Here is a 21,996-nt window from a genome sequence, read left to right as displayed (position 1 = left end):
GGAGGGGAGCACTACACACTTGAGTCAGTTGGGGGGAAATAGGGGAGGGACGGTGGAGGGTGGGGAATTGGGGAGAGATAGCAAGGGGAGAAATGCCAGATGTAGGTGACGGGGAGGAAGGCAGCAAATCACACTGCCACCTGTGTACCTATGCAACAATCTTTCATGTTCTTCACATGTACCCCAAAACCTAAAATGCAATAAAATAAATAAATGGGGAAAAAAATTTCCTGATACAAGTTTGCTGTTGTAACATTTAATTATAAAATTATGAAAATAAATCCATTTCCATAGTAAACAAGTCATAATGAGTGTGTTATTGGAAGAGAGACAATTAACTTCCTCCCTGTTTAAAAAAATGACAATAAATCATATTCTCTGCATTTAATTCTTCATCTTTCCACCTTCCCCAATGGAAAAGAAGCCACAGGACTTCTAGAGGAAAGAGTATTTTGATAAAGCAGCAAAAGCTCTGTATATTTTAAATTTTATCACGAACATTTTCAAGCATATTCAAAAATAGCATGTACATATTGTCAGTCTTGATTCATTTATTCCCTCCAGATTACTTATTATTTATTTACTGCAGAATCACTTTAAAGCAAATAATTTCGCCTACCAGTACTTAAAAAGCTTTCACAAATAAGGATGCTTAAAAAAACAAAACAAAACAAAACAAAACAAAAAATAAAAATAATGTGTGTTTTGGCCAGGCACAGTGGCTCACGCCTACAACCCCAACACTCTGGGAGGCCAAGGTGGGCGGATCACGAGGTCAGGTGATCGAGACCATCCTGGCTAACACGGTGAAACCCCATCTCTATTAAAAATACAAAAATTAGCTGGGTGTGGTGGCACACTTGTAGTCTCAGCTACTAGGAAGTCTGAGGAAGGAGAATGGCTTGAACCCAGGAAGCAGAGGTTGCAGTGAGCCGAGATTGTGCCACTGCACTCTAGCCTGGTAACAGAGCGAGACTCTGTCTAAAAAAAAAAATGTTTTCTGTAATATTTGGTCATTTTTGTCAATTGCCTTGAAACCTTCTGTATCCTTACTGCTTTTTTTCTTCTGCTTATTCTTTTATTACTGAGAGGGACCTGTTAAGATCTTTCACTGTGTTCTGGATTTTTACATTTCTTCTTGGAAGTCTGTCTTGAGGTCATGTAATGTAATTGCATACATATTTAAAATTATGTTTTCCCAGTAAATTAAATTGTATTATTATAAACTGACCTTTTTTATTATCTACAATGCTTTTCACCTTAATTTTTTAAAACTAATTTAGATATGTGATGCATGATATAACTTTCAACCTTTCTATATGCTTATGTTTTAGATGTGTCACTTATAAACAACATAGTTGGACTTAAAATAATCATTGGCCTTTATTGGGAGCATTTAGCTCATTTACATTTAATGCAACTATTCTTGTCATGGTTAAAAATTCAGCTGTTTCTGTTGTTCTTCCTGAGGTAATGTTTTTTTCTCTAGCTGCTTTTAAGATTTTTATATTTTATTGTAAAAAGTATAGTTTTTAAAAATAACTCTTTGTTTTACAGGGACTTAGAGTAAAAACGTGCCATTTACACAGCTTACCTATAGGCAAGAAGCCTGAAATAACTTGTAGTTTTTCATCTAATGCAGCCCCTGACTTACTTGCATTGTTGTCAGGATTTATTATGAAACTTAAGTTTGGTGCCTTCTCTTTAATTGTATTCTTCCCCTTGTAGCAACTGTGTTTAATGTCATTAAAAATAGCCAGGTGCAATAGTGCACACCTGTACTCCCAGCTACTCAGGAGGCTGAGGCTGCAGGCTCTCTCGAGGCCAGGAGTTTGAATTCATCCTGGACAACATAGAAGGCCTCATTTCTAATTTAAAAAAAAAGAGAAAGGAAAAGGCTCTTGGCAGGGGGGTTGGGGGGGGGAAGAACTTACCAGACCTCTTACATCTGTAAATTTGGTATGTTTCATGAGTTCTGCAAAAATATCAGATGCTATCTTTTCAAATATTGCCTCCACCACATTCTGTTTGAATCAAATGATCAAATGTATGTTAGACATTCTCACTCTTCACTCTGCTCTATTTTTTCTTATGCTTTATCTATATTTTCTATCTTTTTGTCTCTCCTTGCCCAATTCTAGGTGTTTTCTTTTGACTTATCTCCCAGTTCATTAATTTTTCTGTCGCTAGTCTAACCTGATAGTCAACCATCCTTTTAAGTTCTTAATTATTATTTTTCAGTTCCAGAAGTTCTCTGTTTTTTCAGATTGTTTATATTACTTTTTATTCTTTATTTTTGTTGTTCCAGAAGTTCTCCATTTTTTTCAGATTGCTTATATTAGCTTTTATTCTTTATTTTTGCTGTCGTTTTTGTTTTTTCTTCTATTTATTTATTTATTTTGCCTTTTATTCTTTCCTGTACCCTATAGATTTACATGTTTGTCTTTTTTCTTTAAATATAGCAATCATAGTTGTTTTATCTTCTGGGTCTGCTAATTCCAGTATTTGGAGTCTTTGGGCATCTGTCTTTATTTTTTTTTTTTAATTAATTCTACTGTTTCTTGTCCAAGATGTTTTCTTCTCTTTGTGCCTGATTGCCTTTGGTGGGTTGCTAATAATGATATTTAAAATTATTTGTATATTGGCATTTGCTTTTGCTAGACAACTGGGGTACTTTTGGGCAGGCCAAGTTTACTCCAAGCTCAAGTTTGAGGCAAGACTTATCAAACTGATGTAAACATTTGAGGAATAATTTATTTATGATTCACACTTCCCCTAGGATTTAGTTTTGGGGTCCTAGCTTATTGGACTTTCCATTGTGTGTGGGTCTGGGCTTTGATATTTGTCAACCTTGGTCCCTGAATATATATATAAATGGAAAATATATAAAAATGGAATTTAGATGTGTAGGGATTGGCAAATACAGTAGGAAAAAAACTGTATCTTCTGTGCTTATTTACCTGTGTGAGTTCATATTTTCTTTGGCCTGCAAATTTCTTGCTATGCTGTAAGCTCAATAATTTTTAAAAAGACTTTGAAAGTGTTTTATTTAGAGATCCGAGTGATTTTCAGCTGATGGGAGATTGTTTCAAATAACCTAGTCCATCATTAACAGACATTTGAATTCCTCATCTTTTTGTAGATAATTTTTTTCTTTTTCTTCATTTATAATTAGTCTGGAGATTTTGCTTGTTTTTTCTTTGTTTTTTGGGGGGTGTTTTGGTTTTTTTTTTCTTTTTTTTTTGTACTCTGTCGCCCAGGCTGGAGTGCTGTGGCACAATCTTGGCTCACTACAACCTCTGCCTCCCAGGTTCAAGCAATTCTTGTGCCTCAGCCTCCCAAGTAGCTGGGGTTACAGGCATGTACCACCACGCCTGGCTAATTTTTGTATTTTTAGTGGAGATGGGGTTTCACCATATTGGCCAGGCTGGTCCTGAACTCCCAACCTCAAGTGATCCACCCACCTCGGCCTCCTAAAATGCTGGGATTACAGACCTGAGCCACCATGCCTGGACTTTTCTTTGTTTTTTTTGTTTGGTTGGTTTTTTTTTTTGTTTTTATAGAGACTGTGTCTCTCTCTCCGTTGCCCAGGCTGGAGTGCAGTGGTGTGATCATAGCTCACTGTAGCCTTGAACTCCTAGGCTCAAGCAATCCTTCTACCTCAGTCTCCAGAGCAGCTAGAAATACACAGGTGAGCCATTGCACTTAGCTGGAGTTTTAATGATAGTCAAGATCAGTAATAAGGAGTCTGTAAATCTATTCTTTTTTATAACCTTACCCATCTGAGAACTTTATCTTCTTCTCCCCAGTGGTCACCTTATGATCAAGAGATCATTTAGTTTGTCACCTTTCTTGTTCTTATTTGCAGATGTTGATGAATGGCACGAATCAGAAGAAAATGTTGAACACATTCCATTCTCACATACCCGCTATTCTGAGAAGGAAATGGCTAAGAGATCTCAGGAATTTTATGAACTTCTGAATAACAGACGGTCAGTCAGGTTCATAAGTAATGAGCAAGTCCCAATGGAAGTCATTGATAATGTCATCAGAACGGCAGGTTTGTAATTGCAGGTGGGCTCTTTGGAAATGTTAGCCACCTTACTGGTGTGACTCTAACACTGGAAAAATGTCAAAGTTCTAACGTGGTGAATAAAGTCTAGAGTGATATGTTTATCTATAAAGTCTTACCCAAGGGTTGAGTGACTGCCAGAAACACAGTGATTTCTACTTTCCACATTTTGATGATTACAAATTTCTTGGAAGCAGATGTGACAATAGTTCAAAACTTCTGAAATTATTTAGTTTATGAATTTTTAATTAAAAACCAAGATTTCTGATCACATCATTATATTAATGTATCGATGGAGATATATGTTCTTTCTTTCCCCTCCCCTTAAAACACAACAGACACACGCGCATTCACATACTCACAGTTATATTTTTTTTTTTGGAAGCAATTTCTTATATTACACACTGTGATGCTGTAGTACAGTATTCTCATAAACTAGCAAAATTTACTTATGTGAATTTGCAAAGTAAACCAAAGGAAGACAAAAAACATTTCTAATGTAAATTAATTTTTCCAGTGAGGAAAAAAAATATGAGCTACAGAAAATGGGGAGAAGAGATAAGAGAAAGATCCCTACTTGAGAATCTCCTGTGATTGTACTTTTTCTTACATAAACCACGTTTATTTGCAAAAATTATCACATGCCTATTATGAATCCATAGTCCAACATGAAAGGAAGCAAAAATAAAATATTTCACTTTAGTGATAAATACAAATGCATTAGATCGTTGAGTCCTTAGTCTAACTAATGGCAGTTACTAAATTTCCCCTTTACCTGTATCTGTATTTCTATATGTGTATGTACACATATGCTGTTAAGGTAAATTTGGCACAACTAAAAACATTAGGGAAAAATTTATTTCTTATGTCAAGAGATACAAATATTTAGTAAACAAATAAAATGGATACAAAGTTAACTAGAATCACTCTGTACAGTAATTTGGGCCTCATGTTTAGTTTCTGACTTGCATTTCCCAAGCCAGTTGTGACTTCTAGTGCTGGGAGTGGTGTGTGGCAAACAAGAACCGCAACAAGAGTCTTCAGCCCTTCCTCCCTCCATAGGTGGAGCTTATTTCATTAAACTACCCATGGGAAGGAAGGAATAGTTGCTTCTGAAATATCCCACCCGTGAGTCACTATGGTCTGTTCTTGGGAACAGTGGGCCATCTCCAGGGCTGAGGGGTAACACCCAGATCAGAAGCTGGCCCCTACTCTCACTGGAATCCCACCGGGAATTGAGGTTCCTTAGACAAAGGTGAAGCTTTGCCCTGGAACACTGGAACTGATCAAGGTGTGGGCTGAGGGTTCCCGAGGTCCCTGGGAATAGAATGACACACAGCCATTCGTATTGGGTACCCATGGCTAAGAATATACATGGCCCTGCGTATTGAGTACCCATGGCTAAAAATAGACATGGCTGTTCGTATTGAGTACCCATGGCTAAGGATTCCCCAACTGTTGTGTGTCCCCAAGGGCAGGACAAACCTCACAGTGCCACACTCACAGCTTTGACATAGGGACCAAACTATGTATAGCTAAGTTGCCTTTTAAGTAGTGTTTTAAAAACCATCTTACCATGTACATTTTGCCATCTTCAATAAACTTCACAGCTTTATTCTTTTTCAAGAATATCAAAACAAATGATAGTCTGGAGAATTGTGGCTATCAAAATTTTGAAAACTTTGAAATTTTGAAAACCCTCTGAGTTTCGTTCCTTAGCAGTTGTGGTGCAGTTACTTGGGTACATTTTCTCCCACATATTTAGAGACACAGTGGTGAGTTCCCACAGTGCTAGAACTAGTGGGCTTGATCAGTGATCAGTTGGCTTGATGCTGAACAACATGGACTTGGCAGCAGCATGACAGGGTCCACTGCCAGGCATTTGTTTTCTGGATTATCTAACTTCATTTTGAGCAAGTATACATTACTTTTTATTTTTGAGACAGAGTTTCACTCTTGTTGCCCAGGCTGGAGGGCAATGGCTTGATCTCAGCTCACTGCAACCTCTGCCTCCCAGGTTCAAGCAATTCTCCTGTCTCAGCATCCTGAGTAGCTGAGATTACATGTGCCCGCCACCACACCCAGCTAATTTTTGTATTTTTTGTAGAGACAGTGTTTCACCATGTTGACCAAGCTGGTCTTGAACTCCAGACCTCAGATGATCCACCCACCTCGGCCTCCCAAAGTGCTGGGATTATAGGCATCAGCCACTGTGCCTGGCCAAGAATGAGTTATTATGTTTATCCTTAAAAACATTTTTTNGATGCCACTCTGTTGCCAGGCTAGAGTGCAATGGTGCAATCATGGCTCACTGCCTCGCAAGCTCAAGTGATCCTCTCACCTCTGCCTCCCAAGTAGCTGGGACTATAGGCACACACAATCACACCCTGCTAGTTAAAAAAAAGAAATTCTGCAAAAATTTTTTTGATCCTCCAGTCCCAGCCTCCCAAAATGCTTGGACTACAGGGATGAGGCACCACACCCAGCCTTTCCTTAATTTGCAGCCTCACACTTTCCTGCAGTTTTAATTTCTGATTTTAATGGAACGGGTGACAGGAACAGCCCCGAGTGGGGCCCACACAGAGCCCTGGACCTTCGTGGTTGTGAAGGACCCAGACATGAAGCACAAGATTCGACAGATCATCGAGGAGGAAGAGGAGATCAACTACATGAAAAGAATGGGGCATCGCTGGGTGTCAGACGTCAAGAAACTGAGGTACAAACGGTGGTGGAATTGGGGATGTTCGCCTTGGTGGTTAAAATAAAATAACCAGCACTGCCATGTCCTGGCTTTATTGTAAATGTTAACAAGCTTGATTCTGCTGCTGGGAGGAATTATGGAAGTTAAGACAGGGCTCACTTCTATATCACCATGTGAGTGTTTGGTAAATAGGCTCTGACTCAATTATTTACTTAGTAAATAATTGAGTAATTACTTCACTTTTTACCCATCTGGAACATAAAATGGTGAAATTTTTCTCAAGACCTTGCATGAAGCAAAGTACATTTTGCTAAAGTGATTGGGTCTTCCAAATGATTTTACTAAAGCAGGTTTTAGTTTTAAGACAATTTTACCACAATTGTGATTATTTGTGAGGCCTTAGTAACCTTTTGGCTTCCTCAACTCCAGGAAAGAAGTGGAGGGGAATTCACTGCAGTGCCTCAGCGAAGGCAGCCCCCGGGGTCTGCTCCAGGCATCCACAGTCAGCATGATCTATGCAGGGAATGGAAAGTGTTGGTTCATTGAGTGAGTCAGGAAAGTGGATTACAAGAGGCTTCTCTGTGTTGATATTTCCATGACTTAAAATTCTAATGCTTGGCTTTATTAAAAGCCACTTCATGTATTTTAACTATTTTCACCCTTGTAATAACAATAGAGGGTGGGTACACAATAGTACATTTTACAGAGGAGGAAACAGCTCCATGGGAGGCTAAGTAGCTTGCCCAGTGGCCAAGATAGACCAGCTCCAGAGCGGATCTTCTAAATCGTTACCATTTTCCTTCTTTGTAGGAAGAAAAGAAATGATAACAGTCAAATGTGACTAAGCTGGTTGAAGTATAGTTAAGTAGCTTTGAAAGTGCAACATACAGATGTTCATAGCATAAGAGGAACCATGGAGAAATATACAAGTGAGCTTCATGTGCTTTGGAACAGTGAGCATAACTAGGCTACAAATGAAATGAAAGGTGATTGTCTCTTGCTCATTAGCAAGATAGACATAGATATCCTAAGGTAAAATCCCAATATATGGGATAATAGGACTCTCTGTCCTTTGACTATCTGTGCTAGAATAAAACTTTTGCCAAAATGTGTAGGCCAGGGTAATGAAATCAAGAAAGAGATATTCTGAGCTGGAAAGCAAAAATTCAGCTCTGTATTTATATCTCACATGAATGATCTCCCTGTCTCACAGAAGTTCCCTTCCTTTTTTCCACAACTGGGCAACAGCATCACCATCTCCCCACCTGTGGTTTTGGCTGAACCTCACTGATGTCCTTGTCTTCTCCCTTGCAGAATTTTGGCTCATTGCATGCTGGGTAGTAGGACCTGTCCTTCTATCTTTCAGCATTTCATATGTCTTGCCATGCCAGGCACTTATTAATACATGTTTATGAAACTGAATGATCCTGGTCAGAAAAAGAGGAATGAGACAAAAACAAAAATTCTGCAGCTTTTCAACTGAAATATAAAAGATGAGTGAGTGTTGGAAACAGATGCTCGGTGCTGCAAAGAAAAATTAGCACTGAAACAAAGGCTCTCTCAACAAGGCAATTTTTACTTTCTGCAGGAAAGGTAACCTTCCTGGCCATCTTGTCACGAGAGTACAATGAACAAAGGAAAAGCAGACATATTTATCCTTTATGCATGTGGGGTTGTCCTTACTGCTGTGTCTGATCTCCACTGGTTGGAGCCAGACTTCACAATCTAAACTAAAACCCAATTGGCTAATAACTTAAAACTTTTATAAACAGGTAAAAGCAATGGAGAACCAAAAGGAAGTCCAAATAAGGAAGGAGCATAGGCTGCGCGCTGAAACATGCATATGGGCACGTCCAGCACAGATATCTTGGTTAATGTAGAAGGACATAGAATGCACTACGTGCCTATAAGCATGTTTAACAGCTACATAGGATAGGGCTTAACAAAGAGTTATTAACAAAAAGCAAAAAATATTTATTCTTTAACAAGAAAGAAAACTTTGAAGAAGAACTTTCCTACTTCCCACAATTAGTAAACATGTTTTTATTTTTATCATAAAGAAGCTAAGGTAGTAAAAAGGGAACAAAAAATACAGGCAAATATTCTCAGGAATTTCTTTTCTTTTCCCAGAACCAATTGGATTAAAGAGTACTTGGATACTGCCCCTGTTCTGATTCTCATTTTCAAACAACTACATGGTTTTGCTGCAAATGGCAAGAAAAAAGTCCACTACTACAATGAGATCAGTGTTTCCATCGCTTGTGGCATCCTGCTAGCTGCCCTGCAGGTATGTTGAGACATCAAGGGTTAAAGGGTGACCTTATTAGAACATTTCAGCTGAGTTTTCACTTCAGAGACATTTGGGCATTGTTTTTTTTTTTTTTTATCTAAAGTAGAATTCCTAAGTAAGGTAACTCTGATGTGAAAACTGACTCTGGAAACCTGGATTGCTGAGTATGATGGTTCAACAAGCTGGGAATTCCCTTAAAACGTCATTTCAATGTTAGAAAAATTGGTGTTGTGTTTGCTGTCATCTGTAACAACATGAAGTTTCAAGGTTTTGTCAGGCATGCATGAAGAATTTTGGAGCCTAAAAATCACAAAGACAAACTCCCTGGATACATTTACTATTGCTAGCTGAGATGATGGAATGACTGAAAAGCCATAAGAAGGGCTCTTCATAGAGCCCCTTTTCTGAGAAGTTTGTATTGCATGGCATTAGGAAGATGGTCACGTGCTTTAAAAAACTCCATTTACATAGGAATGAGTGCAGTGCTAACATGAAGTGGAGCAGGATTGCTGTATAGATTTCAAACTATTCCTGCATTCACTCAACAATGCATTCACTCAGAAAATATTTTCTGAGCTTTTTATTTTCTGGGTTTTTTTTTGAGACAGTCTCACTCTGTCACTCGGGCTGGAGTGCACTGGTGCCATCACAGCTCACTGTAACCTCAATCTCCTGGGCTCAAGTGATCCTCACACCTCAGCCTCCTGAATAGCTGGGACTACAGGATTAGTCCTGGAACCAATTGGACCAAAGAGTACTTGGATACCGCCCCTATTTTGATTCTCATTTTCAAACAAGTACCTGGTTTTGCTGCAAATGGCAAGAAAAAAGTCCGCTACTACAACAAGATCAGCTGATTTTTGCATTTTTTTGTATAGATGGAGTTCTGCCATATTGCCTAGGCTAGTCTCAACCCCTGAGCTCAAGTGATTCACTCTTCTCAGCCTCCTGAGGTACTGGAATTAGAGGCATGAGCCACCATGCCCAGCCTCTATGTGGCAGTTCCTGGGAGCCACCAGGGATAGTTGTCTGATTAACCGTATATTCTAGCAGAGACTGGGGGCCAGGTAGGGAATAGAGAGAGATGGTAAATGCATAAAATAAATGTAGAAAACAAGATTATAGGAGCAAGTAATCATACTTTTAAAGGACAATGAATTCCAAAAAGAAAAAAAATGTGCTTCTTTGCTGTCTCAAAGAAAAACATGTATGTTACCCAAATGCCCATTGACAATAGACTGGACAAGGAAAATGTGGCACATGTATACCGTGGAATACTATGCAGCCATAAAAAATGATGAGTTCGTGTCCTTTGTAGGGACATGGATGAATCTGGAAACCATAATTCTCAGCAAACTGACACAAGAACAGAAAATCAAACACTGCATGTTCTTACTAATAGGCAGGTATTGAATAATGAGAACACATGGACATAGGGAGGGGAGCATCACACACTGGGGTCTGTTGGTGGAGGCCAAGGGAGGGACAGCAGGGGAGTGGGAAGATCAGGGAGGGATAACATAGTGGGGGCCAAGGGAGGGAGAGCAGGGATAACATAGAGAGAAATGTCAGATGTAGGAGACGGGGGGATGGAGACAGCAAACCACATTGCCATGTGTGTACCTATACAACAATCCTGCATGATCTACACATGTACCCCAGAACCTAAAGTACAATAAAAAAAAAAAAAAAGAAAAACGTGTGTGTTGAATAACACCTCCCAAAATGTAGTCATTGTTACACAGAAGAAATGTGTTTTAGGTTATTGGGGAAATTATCCTGAAGGAGCTGGCATTGATTTCCTTCCTGAATCTGTAAGCAGGTAAATCATGGAATCGTGATTCAGAGTCAGACCGCAGGGCACTGCCACCTGGTTGAGGGTCCTGGAAGAAGCCAGCAAAGCCTGCAGCAAGCTCAGCTCACAAAGCTGCCTGGGTGCCTCTGCAGCCCGCAGTCTTTTCCACTTTGCCATTGAGTTTGCTGCCCCCTAGCTTTCCATAAGGCATCATCCTGAGAGTAGGTCATGATAAGTGAGGGAGGAAAGGAAAAGCTCCATGGAGCCCCCATCTTTACTATGATGACTGGGTCCACCAAGCTCGCCAGACATGTCTTGGAGAGGCAGCTTCCAGAAGTTCCTGGTCAGGTTTAGAGGTGGTGATCTGTTTGGAAAAGCTGGAGAGAGGCAGTGGGGGAAGTGTCTGGAAGCTAACTCATTGCGTTTACTTAGGTGTTTGCTATTTGGAGGCTTAGAAAGAGGTCGATGGGGTACCCCTTGGCCACTGAGGCCCCTATCAACGGGCATCAGTATTTCACTGGGTGCGGATGCAATACTTCCATGGTTGGTTCGGTAGTCATAGGAACTCACTGTGGTGGTGGTTGTTTAGAATAAAATATGAAGCCTTTATTAATACATTAAATATCAAGATCTAGCAGTAGCTCTATAATTTTTAAGTAGTGATGAAAGCAATGATATTTTAAAATATCTTTAACAACTGTAAAGTGATATGAAAATAACTGTGGATTTCATTGGTGATAAAGCCATAGATATTGCTAACACTACTGTGTTTTGTAGCCTATATTTATAAAGGAAGAAAATTTCAGTTAGATGTCAGTGAATATAAAGCCCTTTTTTTTTCAAATCCAAATTAGATCTGCCGAATTAAATCGCTGGCCCTTTGGGGGTCTGAGGATTCCATTTTAAAAATTTCTGATTTGGCCAGGCATGGTGGCTCACCACTGTAATCCCAGCACTTTGGGAGGCCAAGGCGGGTGGATCACCTGAGGTTGAAAGTTTGAAACCAGCCTGACCAACATGGAGAAACCCTGTCTCTACTAAAAATACAAAATTAGCTGGGCATGGTAGCGCATGCCTGTAATCCCTGCTACTCGGGAAGCTTAAGAAGGAGAATCACTTGAGCCTAGGAGGTGCAGGTTGCAGTGAGCCGAGATCACACCACGCACTCCAGACTGGGCAACAGGAGCGAAACTCCATCCCAAAAAAAAAAAAATTCCTGACCTATAAGAAGACCAAAGTACTCACATTGAGAGAGTGAAAGAGGAAATAATAATAGAAGTCAACACAATATTAATAATATTAATAAGAGAAACTGTTTAATATGGTCTGCGAATTTACAAATTTCTACTGCTAGAGATATACAAAATTCAGTATGGAGTAAAAACTATGTCTTGAAAGAGGACCAAAATATAAAGTGGCACCAAATTAAGACGTAAATATTTTCTCAAAAAAGTTGAAGATGTATCCATTCCAAGTTCAAATACTATGTGAACATATGATCAAGAAGAAGAAATACCATAATAAAGTAGAGGTAATGACAGAAAGATGAAATCAGTTAGATTTTTGGATGCATGTATTCTTGAGAACAGTCTCTAGGCATTGTAAAATCCTTATGCATCAAGATATATAATGATGTCGTATGAGAGATCTTCAGCAAGAAACTATGTCAAGTCACTCCAGATTCGTGTGTGTGTGCGTGTGTGTGTGTGTATGGGTTCAAATGCTAATATTAGAGTTATTGGTAACAAATCATAGATCCCAGGCAGATCACTAGAATTCAGGAAAGAATATTTAGTAGGAAAATTGACCAGGCATGGTGGCTCACACTTGTAATCCCAGCGCTTTGGGAGACCAAGAGGGGCAAATCACTTGAACTCAGGAGTTTGAGACAACCTGGGCAACACGGCAAAACCCCATCTCTACAAAAAATACAAAAATTAGCCGGGCACAGTGGTGCATGCCTGTAGTCTTAGCTACTTGGGAGGCTGAGGTGGGAAGATAGCTTTAGCCCAGGAGGTGGAGGTTACAGTGAGCTGAGTTCATGCCACTGCACTCCAGTCTGGGCGATAGAGCCAGGCCTTGCCTCAAAAAGAAATAAAAAAAACAGAGTATTTAGCAGGAAAATTATGCTGTATTTGGGCTAGGACGTTGCTTTGATGGACTGCTTTTCTCATTTGGTTCTTGTACCAGGACACAGACCAACCAACCCCTTAGCTAAAAGGAACTCCCTGTTGGTTTTGCTTTTTCTTTACTGTGATTGGAATCCCACAGTATTTTTCTATAAAATAATCATTCCTATTTCTTAAGCATCAATGAAAAATAATAGTATTTTTATTATTCCAGAAGCTCCCCACTGCCTGGAAAAGAAGGGAGGAGGTGGGGAGATTGACAGGGGCAGGGAGGTTCATGATACCATTACCTGAGCCGGCAGCCTCTCTGCTACCTAACTTCAGGGAAATGACAGGAAGAGCAGGTATAATCGGGACAAGAAGGTCCCCAGGCTAGAGGCAGAGCTGTCATTCTGCCTGCTGACTTTAAAATGCCTTCTTGCCCTCTCTTATTTTAGAATGCAGGTCTGGTGACTGTCACTACTACTCCTCTCAACTGTGGCCCTCGACTGAGGGTGCTCCTGGGCCGCCCCGCACATGAAAAGCTGCTGATGCTGCTCCCCGTGGGGTACCCCAGCAAGGAGGCCACGGTGCCTGACCTCAAGCGCAAACCTCTGGACCAGATCATGGTGACGGTGTAGGCAGGGACCCCCAAGGGTGCGGTGGGGAGGCAGCGCGCCTGCTTCTCCCTGTGCCTCTCGCCTGCTCCTCTGGGGTCTCTTGGCTGCCCTTTCCCCAGGTGTCAGGTCTCCCAGTCCCTCCTCTTCTCGGGTGGCCACAAGGTGTCAAGAAGCCTCTCCACACTCTGTGGCACTTCACGCCCCTAAGTCCTGTTTCTTATCCACTTTGGAAATGCATGAACACTTTATAAAGAACGTGGCCTAGTTTTTAAGTTTTAAAAGTTATTCTAGAAAATCGCTATTGGCTTTTTTCTTTTATTTTTAAAAACTCACGTAGAGGAGACAGTCAGAAATTCATCACAGTCCCAAAAATTCAGCTACATGATGACTCGAATTTAAATTTAGATTAATCAAATGGTCTCTTGCTCTTGGATTTCTGTTGGCTTTTAGACAAAGGATATCCTTTTGAGATATACTTTTTAAACTGAACTTCAGGGACACCTTGCTAGTTTTGGATACATAACCATTGAAGTAACTAAAATGTGGCCAGGTGCAGTAGCTCATGCCTGTAATCCTTGCACTTTGGGAAGCTAAGGAGGGTGGATTGCCTGAGCTCAGGAGTTTGAGACCAGCCTGGCCAACATGGTGAAGCCCCATTTCTACTAAAAATACAAAAAAAAAAAAAATAGCTGGGCACGGTGGCACACGCTTGTAATCCCAGCTACGCAGTAGGCTGCGGCAGGAGAATCACTTGAACCTGGGAGATGGAGATTGCAGTGAGCTGATGCTGAGATGTGCTACTGCACTCCAGACTGGGTGACAGAGTGAGATTCTGTCTCAAAAAACAAAAACAAAGTCCTTCACAGAACAGGACAGGGCACGCTTGGGTGGCATGGGCCTCGCTGGCATGTAAACTGTCCGTTGCACTGCCTAGTGTTGTAGTAGATCTGACTTGCAGCAATTCACAGAAGCTGCTAAATACTCAAGAATCTTGCAAGCCAATTATTAAACATTCATAGCTTGAAATTGCCCATGGTGGGAGAATTTACACCACAACCACTACAAATCAGGGCTTGCTTGCTTTTTCTTAAAGAGAGCTGCTTGCCATGCATAGCACCCATAGGATCTCCCTTCTCTTCTACCCCACCCCATGAAACACACTGACCCCTCTTCTCCACATGATAGCACAGCTGTTTGGGACTGATGGGGTCACAGGTGCCAGGTTGGGAATGCCAGATGTGGTCTTCACCCATCACCCTCTGCCGTCCGCCCAGGGGTGTTGCATGTAAAGGCAAACTCTTACACAGCTTGGATGATTTTTTATCAAGCAACTCCACTGACCTCTTTATCCCCTTCCACTGTGCCTTTCTTCTTCTTGCTTCTTCTCGTTCTCCTCATTTTCCTTGAGAAAACCCTCTCTATAAAAAATTTCCATAGGCTATGTGGCTCACAAACAACAGAAATTTGTTTCTCACAGTTCTGGAGGCTGGAAGTCCAAGGTCAGGGTACCCGCATGGTGAGATGCTGGTGAGGACCCTGACCTGGGTTGCAGACTGCTGACTTCTCATTGTGTCCTCATGTAGTAGAAAGAGGGTTAGAGCCTCTGGCATTCCCTTTATAAGGGTACTAATCCCATCATGAGGCCCCACCCTCATGACCTTATCACCTCCCAAAGGCGCCTCTCCTAATACCGTCACATTGGGGGTTAGAGTTTCAACGTATGAATTGTGGGGACACAAACATTCCATCCATGGCACTTACTTTTTCGGGTTTGGCATGCTGTTTGGTACACGGTTAACTTTCATAAATGGTGGGTGCCCTTACTGTGGTAGACACCATTGTCATTGCAAGGCAGCTCTGATTGGGATTCAGGAGAGCAAAGGTAACAAGGGTAGGTGAGGGACTCCCTCCTCTTTAGAGAAGCCTGTCTGTGGATCAGGGGCAGCTGCAGGGCCAGATGGAGTTGCCCTGCAGGAAGTCAGACTTACCCCATCAGAGACCAACTTGAAAGAATTTTTTCTCCGTGTAATTGATATTATCCATCTGATATGCAGCCAGGTTATTTAGTTCCGAAGCATTGGAGTTGTTGATTGCTACTGCCCCGTGGTTCTCACTCTTTGCAGGCACTTTTAAAATTTTTATTTAAAAAACTACATACAATGGAAAGATCTGGCCATTACCTTAACCTAGTGATAAAGTTCTAACACACCATTAATGGTAGGATAACTGACATTAGGTGCCCCTGTTGGATGCATTATGAAATATTCCTTCCAAAGATGTCAATGGAAACTAATCAAGTCTTACACCTAACTTTCAGTTTACAGTAAATACAGAGGATAAGGAAGTTAATGTTGTGGTAGAATAACTAAAATGTGCATCATTCTACAAGAAATAGGCCTGGATTCTTTAAGGAGCAAGTGTCATTGGGGGAAGAATGAGAGGGGGACTGTCCCGTTCTTGCTACTCAAAGGGTGGTCCTAGGCCCCTAGCATCATTGGCATCACCCGGGCGCTTATTAGAATCAAAGACTCTCAGGTCTCACTCAGACATCCAGAATCAAAATCTGCATTTTAATAAGATCCCCGGGTGACCTGCATGCCTGCTAAAGCCTGATCCCTGTTCCAGATAACCAGAGACCCAACAACCAAAGGCAAAGTGTAAGCCTTGATTGGATTTTGCTTTAGGAAAAATCTCATGGGTATAAAAGACAAGTGGGAATGTTGAATGTGGATCTGGTGGTGGGTGATATTGTAGTGATATGAGTGGTGCATGCTGACGCACTGAGAGATGAAGCATCATATTGACAACTTCAGGAAAAAAGAAGGTGCGTGCGTATGTGTGTTCAGAGAGTGTGAGAGAGAACTGACATGGTAAAATGTTAGGTGGAGCATATACAGTTCTCATTATACTCTTATCTAAAATTTATGTTTGAACACAGTCAAATCTAAATGAAAATACATGTAAATAAGCATTTCTTTGAGTCATATAAATAATTTGCCTAAAAGAGCCCTCTAAGTACATCGTTAGGTTAAGCGATTTACTGAAGACAGCAGATATCATGCTTATTTCATTGCATTGTCTTGGAACGTCCCCCATTTGGATAGATAGAGGTGTGAAAATGAGAACCGGAGGAGAAATAAGGTGAGAGGCTCACATTGCTTGCAGAGAACTGACTGAGTAATCAAGGAAAGGAGGGAAGCCCTTGGAAGGAACATAAAATCCATTTCAACCTGCCTGCCCCATGGAATGGAGGGTCTCCTGTGACCAGAAACACCAGCCACTTCTTCTACCCCAGCACGCCCCACACTAACTTCTGCTGCAGCATCATGATCAGGGCAAATCAGCACAGTCCCCCAGCCATCACTGGTGTCTGAAAAAGTAAAGACAATTTTCTTCCTTCTCTCTGCAGCCCCAAGCTCTTATTAACCTTCTTTTATGTGTTCATTAAATGCAGTCATGTGACAACTGTGTTCAAAGTTAGAAATAGTGGTGTGGGAGGCTTATAGGTCCTCTTGCTGTTTTGAGGCCTTAAAACAGAAAAAATAATGGAATGATTGCATCATTGTGAGGAAGGATGCTTAATTAAGAAACTTGAAAATGGTTTGTCTTACTGATAGGACTCACCTGAAGACTCTACTTTGTCAAAAGGGAACACTGATTTGAAAGCTGTGTTAGCCAGCATAGGGTAGAGCCACGGTCCTCATACTTGCTGACGTTACTCATCTGGGAGTCTGTTAAAGCACAGATTGCTGGGCCACACCCTCGGGCATGTGATTCAGCAGGGCTGCGTGGTGCCCAAATGCTCCATTTCTAAAATATTCCCAAGTGTTACTGATACTGGTGATTGGGTACTACTTTTTGAGAACCACGGGGCACTGGCAATCACCAAATGCAATGCTTCTATGACTTGACATGATAGAAGTTCATTTCTTGGGCAGGCAAAGTCCCCTGCGAGCCTGGAAACCTTCCAAGACAATTGCTTGCATGGGGTAACCCAGTAATCCTGTAGGATGCATCTTCCAGGGCATGGCTAGAGAAAACACTGGAAGAGCTCACCCCAACAATTCCATTCTACCTTGGCCCAGGAGTGACCGCCTCACTCTCACAGACCATTAGCTAGAACTAGTCATGTGACCTCACAGGAGGTGGAGCAATGTTATCAATGTTATCATCCCCCTGCACCTGCAAGGAATGGGGCCCAGATGTGCATAGGTGCTGGATGTCTCTTCTCCAAAATACATGACTGAATTTGAAAAATAAAACTGGATATAACAACAAAGAAAAGGAGGGGAGAAGGAAAGTTGAAGAAAATGGTGAAATCAGAATAGGACAGTGAAAGGCATATTTTCTTCTGGAACACTAAGACTGGTTGATATTTGTCTGACACAGCTCAGCATCACTTTGGGTCAAAGAAAATCAATACAAACATACATAAAGCAGATCTAAGATTGACTTATTCCTAGACATTCCTGCATCTGCCCACAAAATGGAAACTTCCATCAAGAAGTACAGGAGAGTCTAGCATTTCTTCTTATTTGCTCCTCCCTGTGAAAGGAAGGGTGACTTCTCTGATGCATTAAATTGGTGGTAAATAGTTATTGCTCATGCTCAAACCCCAACAAAGTGCACCCCATTTTAAGACAAATTTAGAAACTGGGGATGATTCGCCTTGCAAAGATGATCCACCAATTGGTTTCTCTATTTACTTTATTCTTGCTCTGTCACCCAGGCTAGAATGCATTGGTGTGATTGTGGCTTACTGCAGCCTCCAACTTCTGGACTCAAGTGATCCTCTTGCCTCAACCTCCCAGGTAGCTGGCACTACAAGTGCACACCATCACATCCAGGCTAGTTTTTCTAAATATTGGAGTTCCCGAAGAGTATTCAAACTGCTGTGAAGACATTTTGTAAGCATCTTTTAGGACTATCCATAACTGGAAGAAAAACACATAGTTATCAGTGGATATTGCGCCTGAGAGGCATGAGAAATATAATTGTTATTTTGCTAGGTATCAGCAGAGTGCTCTCTTACAATATGTGTGAAACAGAAACAATGGTAATGCCATGTTTTCAATTCACTCATAGATACAAGTAATGAGAGGTACAGAAGAAAGGTTGCTCCAGCTCTGCTGCTACTGTGCCTTCCCTCTCCTGCCCCCACCCACCTCACAAAAAAGGCTGGAGACTCAAAAATGGCTGCGTTTCTCTACCTTTTAGAAAGTGTGAATAGCAGAGAACTGGAGGTGGGGAAGGTAAGGAAGTGGAGGCAATGGGCCGATGCATCTAAGGCTGATGCCAGGTCCGCTCCCTATCTGGGTGGCCTCAGCTAATGACGTCCAGGACATCCAGGGGCAGGCACAAGGGAGAACAGTCCCTGAAGCTGAGATCCTGCCAAGCTAAATACAGTAGTTCTAATGAAATGTGAGAGGCTATAATCTCATTTGGGAAATTCCTAAAAAGTCACGAGACAGAGGAATGGTTTATGTTATTATCATGACCTGAGAGTCATGGCTCAGAGCCAAATGTTCAGGATTAAATTCAACAGCACATAAATGTCTTTAGAGTGAGATGGAAATATGTTAGCAATGCCTGCAGAGTGCCAAGTAAATGCAGAAGCCAATGAGATCATAAAGGAAGTTGTTAGCTAACCTAGGTGGAATCTCCAACGTCCTTCTACTCTAATAATTAAAAATAAAAATAGTAATTAAGAGGTAATTGGAATAAAGGTTCTAAAATCAAACCCCTCTGAAGGGTGAAGACTGGGAGCCTCCTGTTGCCACAGTAACGCCGGCACTCAGAGCACTGTCTCCCAGCGCTGGAGTATTGTCTTCTGACCTGAGCTCCTAAGCAACCTCTGCTCATCTGAGACATCCGCCATATTGTGGGCATGAATCCTTAACAATAGTAAATAGTAAATCAGTTCCCTTGTTGGGCAAATGACTTAAGTCTGGGAATGTGTAGAATTAATTACGAAAATGATGCAATAATTCAAATCCATAATATTGATACTTTCATGTTAAGTTTAGGAATAATCTTGTGTATTTTCCGTAAGTGATTTGAATCTTTAAAAAGCTTATATGATTCCAATCTGAAATGTGAAATTTAAGTTTGTCATTTGAAGTTGAAAGGTATAAGAATATTTAACTTAACTCATTAATGGTATTAGACTAGATTTACTGTGTTTATAAGTTAAATGTATTAGATTTACAAGGGACGTTCAAGTATATGAGAATGTTTCATCTTAATTTGGTATAATCTTGCCATATCAATGATTTGAAGCACTAAAATAGAAAACCAAATATGATAAATTATACAAGCAGTTTAGAATGTTTAAGAGATTTTAATAAACAAAGCCTGTAACTGAGACTGATGATTTAAGCGAGTTTGGTTTATTTAGCTTAAGTTAATCAAATTTTAATTAAAGTCCCTCTTCCCCAGAGAGATTTGTTTTATTTTATTTGTTTACTAGATTTATAAGTAGAACAATAGAATGTGTGTATCAGGTCAGAATGCTTTTGACAGAAAGTAATAAACCAACACAAAACCTCACTATGACCTAAACAAATAGGGGATGATTTTTTCCTCCTAGTGAGAAGTCTGAAAGTAGATATTAGATGCTGGTCTGTTGGTTCAATGAAGTTAATGCCAAAGTCTCAGTGGTTCTCTTGGCCTTTCTTCATAGCCACAGGATGCTGTTATAGCTTCACCAATCACAATCAGTACATTGCTTGAAACATAATAGGTGCTCAATAAATATTCAGTACATATTGAATGTGTACAGAAATATATATCTAGTCCTAAGATTTTAGAATGCAAGATGTGAAAGGGACATAGGAATCTATGTTGTTAACTTGTGTTCCAGGTGGTTCTGCTGACCAGGTGAGTATGGTAAATGTGGTAAGTGTTCTCAAGTGAGCTCAGCAGTCCTAGGGCTGTTAGTACTTTCCATCTGCCAGGGACTCCCTGGTCTAGACCTCCAGCCTTGACCTTGTCATGAAACTCCAAACTCTTACTCCCAGCCGCTTTCTCTGCCCCTCCACTTAGATGTCAGTAGGTACGGAAACCTTTTCATCCTTGAAGTACTGCTTTTGAATCTTTCCCATCCCTTACTTGGTCCTTCAATTCATACTTTTTGGAGTGGAGCCCCAAATCTAGAAATCATCTATATTAGTCCATTCTCACACTGCTAATAAAGACATACCTGAGACTGGATAATTTATTTAAAAAGACGTTTAATTGATTCACAGTTCAGCATGGCTGAGGAGGCCTCAGGAAACTTACAAGCATGGCAGAAAGAAAAGCAAACATGGCCACAGGAAGCAAAAGAATGAGAGCTGAGTGAATGGGAAATCCCTTATAAAGCCCTAAGATCTCAGGAGAACTCACTCACTCTCATGAGAATAGCATGGGGGAAACAACCCTATGATTCAATTATCTCCCATGAGTTCCCTCCGATGACACGTAGGGATTCTAGGAACTGCAATTCAAGATGAGATTTGGGTGAGGGCACAGCCAAATCATATCATCATCTTAAATTTCTGTGATTATCTCGTTCTCCACATCCAAATCTATGAGGAAGTTATACGGACTTTATCTCTGAACACTGATCATGGAAGGGGAGTGAGAAGAAGCAATGTGAACAGAAAGATCATGCTGCCTCCTGCTGTGAATAATAAAATCTCTTGCTCTGACCCAGGAGTCTCATGTCTTCTGTCAGCATCCACACGACTAAGTCAGGCTATCTTGCTATCTTGCAAGGAGGGTAAAATCTTAGGCCCTTTATAGTTCATGACCCTTGGCATTAGATGTTCTCTCCACCTGCAATGCTCCTCCCCTAGATACTGTCATGGCTGCTCCCTTCATATCAGTCATGGTTCAGCTCAACCTAGTACCTCTGCTGAGAAGCTTTCCTTGACCACCCAATCTCCAGTATCCCCGACCAAACCTCAATCACTCCCAATCACTTCAGATGTTTATTTTCTTCAGGGCACTTATCATTATTTAATAAATTTTAAAATTTTTATAGGGCGACATTTAAAATATATACACAAAATACTAAGAATATTATGATAAAAGCTATGTAAACACAACTTAGGTTAAGATACAAAATATTATCAATACAGGCGATATCCCCTATGTATTACCCCCCAATGCCATCCTCTTTTCTCCCTCCACAGAAGAAAGTACTAATCTAATTTGGTCTTTTTAATGCCCAGCCATGTAAAAAATACTCTCACCACTAAATAGTATCTAGTATTACTTTGTCCATTTTAACTCTACATAGATGGCATTACACTTTACATATTTTTCTGCAACATTAAGTTATGCTTGTGAGATAGTCCATGTTGATATGTGCAGCCCTAGGTCATTCATTTTCACTGCTCTACACCATTGTGGGAACATATCACAC

General features: G+C 40.8%; 1 protein-coding gene across 4 annotated transcripts in view; it reads left to right on the top strand.

Moving 5' to 3' along the window:
• Positions 1–19,952, top strand: part of IYD (iodotyrosine deiodinase) — a 38,361-nt gene extending 18,409 nt beyond the window's left edge. Inside the window, exons 2-6 of one of the 4 annotated variants that reach the window (XR_005201964.1) lie at positions 3,869–4,060; positions 6,629–6,788; positions 8,904–9,060; positions 10,825–10,998; positions 13,425–19,952. Coding sequence is in view for 3 of the 4 variants with exons in the window: in XM_017539221.1 (XP_017394710.1) it covers positions 3,869–4,060; positions 6,629–6,788; positions 8,904–9,060; positions 13,425–13,607 (692 nt within the window). In the remaining variant the exon portion in view is untranslated. The remainder of the gene's footprint in view (positions 1–3,868; positions 4,061–6,628; positions 6,789–8,903; positions 9,061–10,824; positions 10,999–13,424) is intronic. The other 3 variants (XM_037742246.1, XM_037742250.1, XM_017539221.1) reach the window with 3 other exon arrangements.
• Positions 19,953–21,996: the final 2,044 nt, after the last annotated feature.

Source organism: Cebus imitator, unplaced genomic scaffold (assembly GCF_001604975.1).
Source record: "Cebus imitator isolate Cc_AM_T3 unplaced genomic scaffold, Cebus_imitator-1.0 Scaffold6, whole genome shotgun sequence".
NCBI lineage: Eukaryota > Metazoa > Chordata > Mammalia > Primates > Cebidae > Cebus > Cebus imitator.
This window is presented reverse-complemented; position numbering and strand designations above follow the sequence as displayed.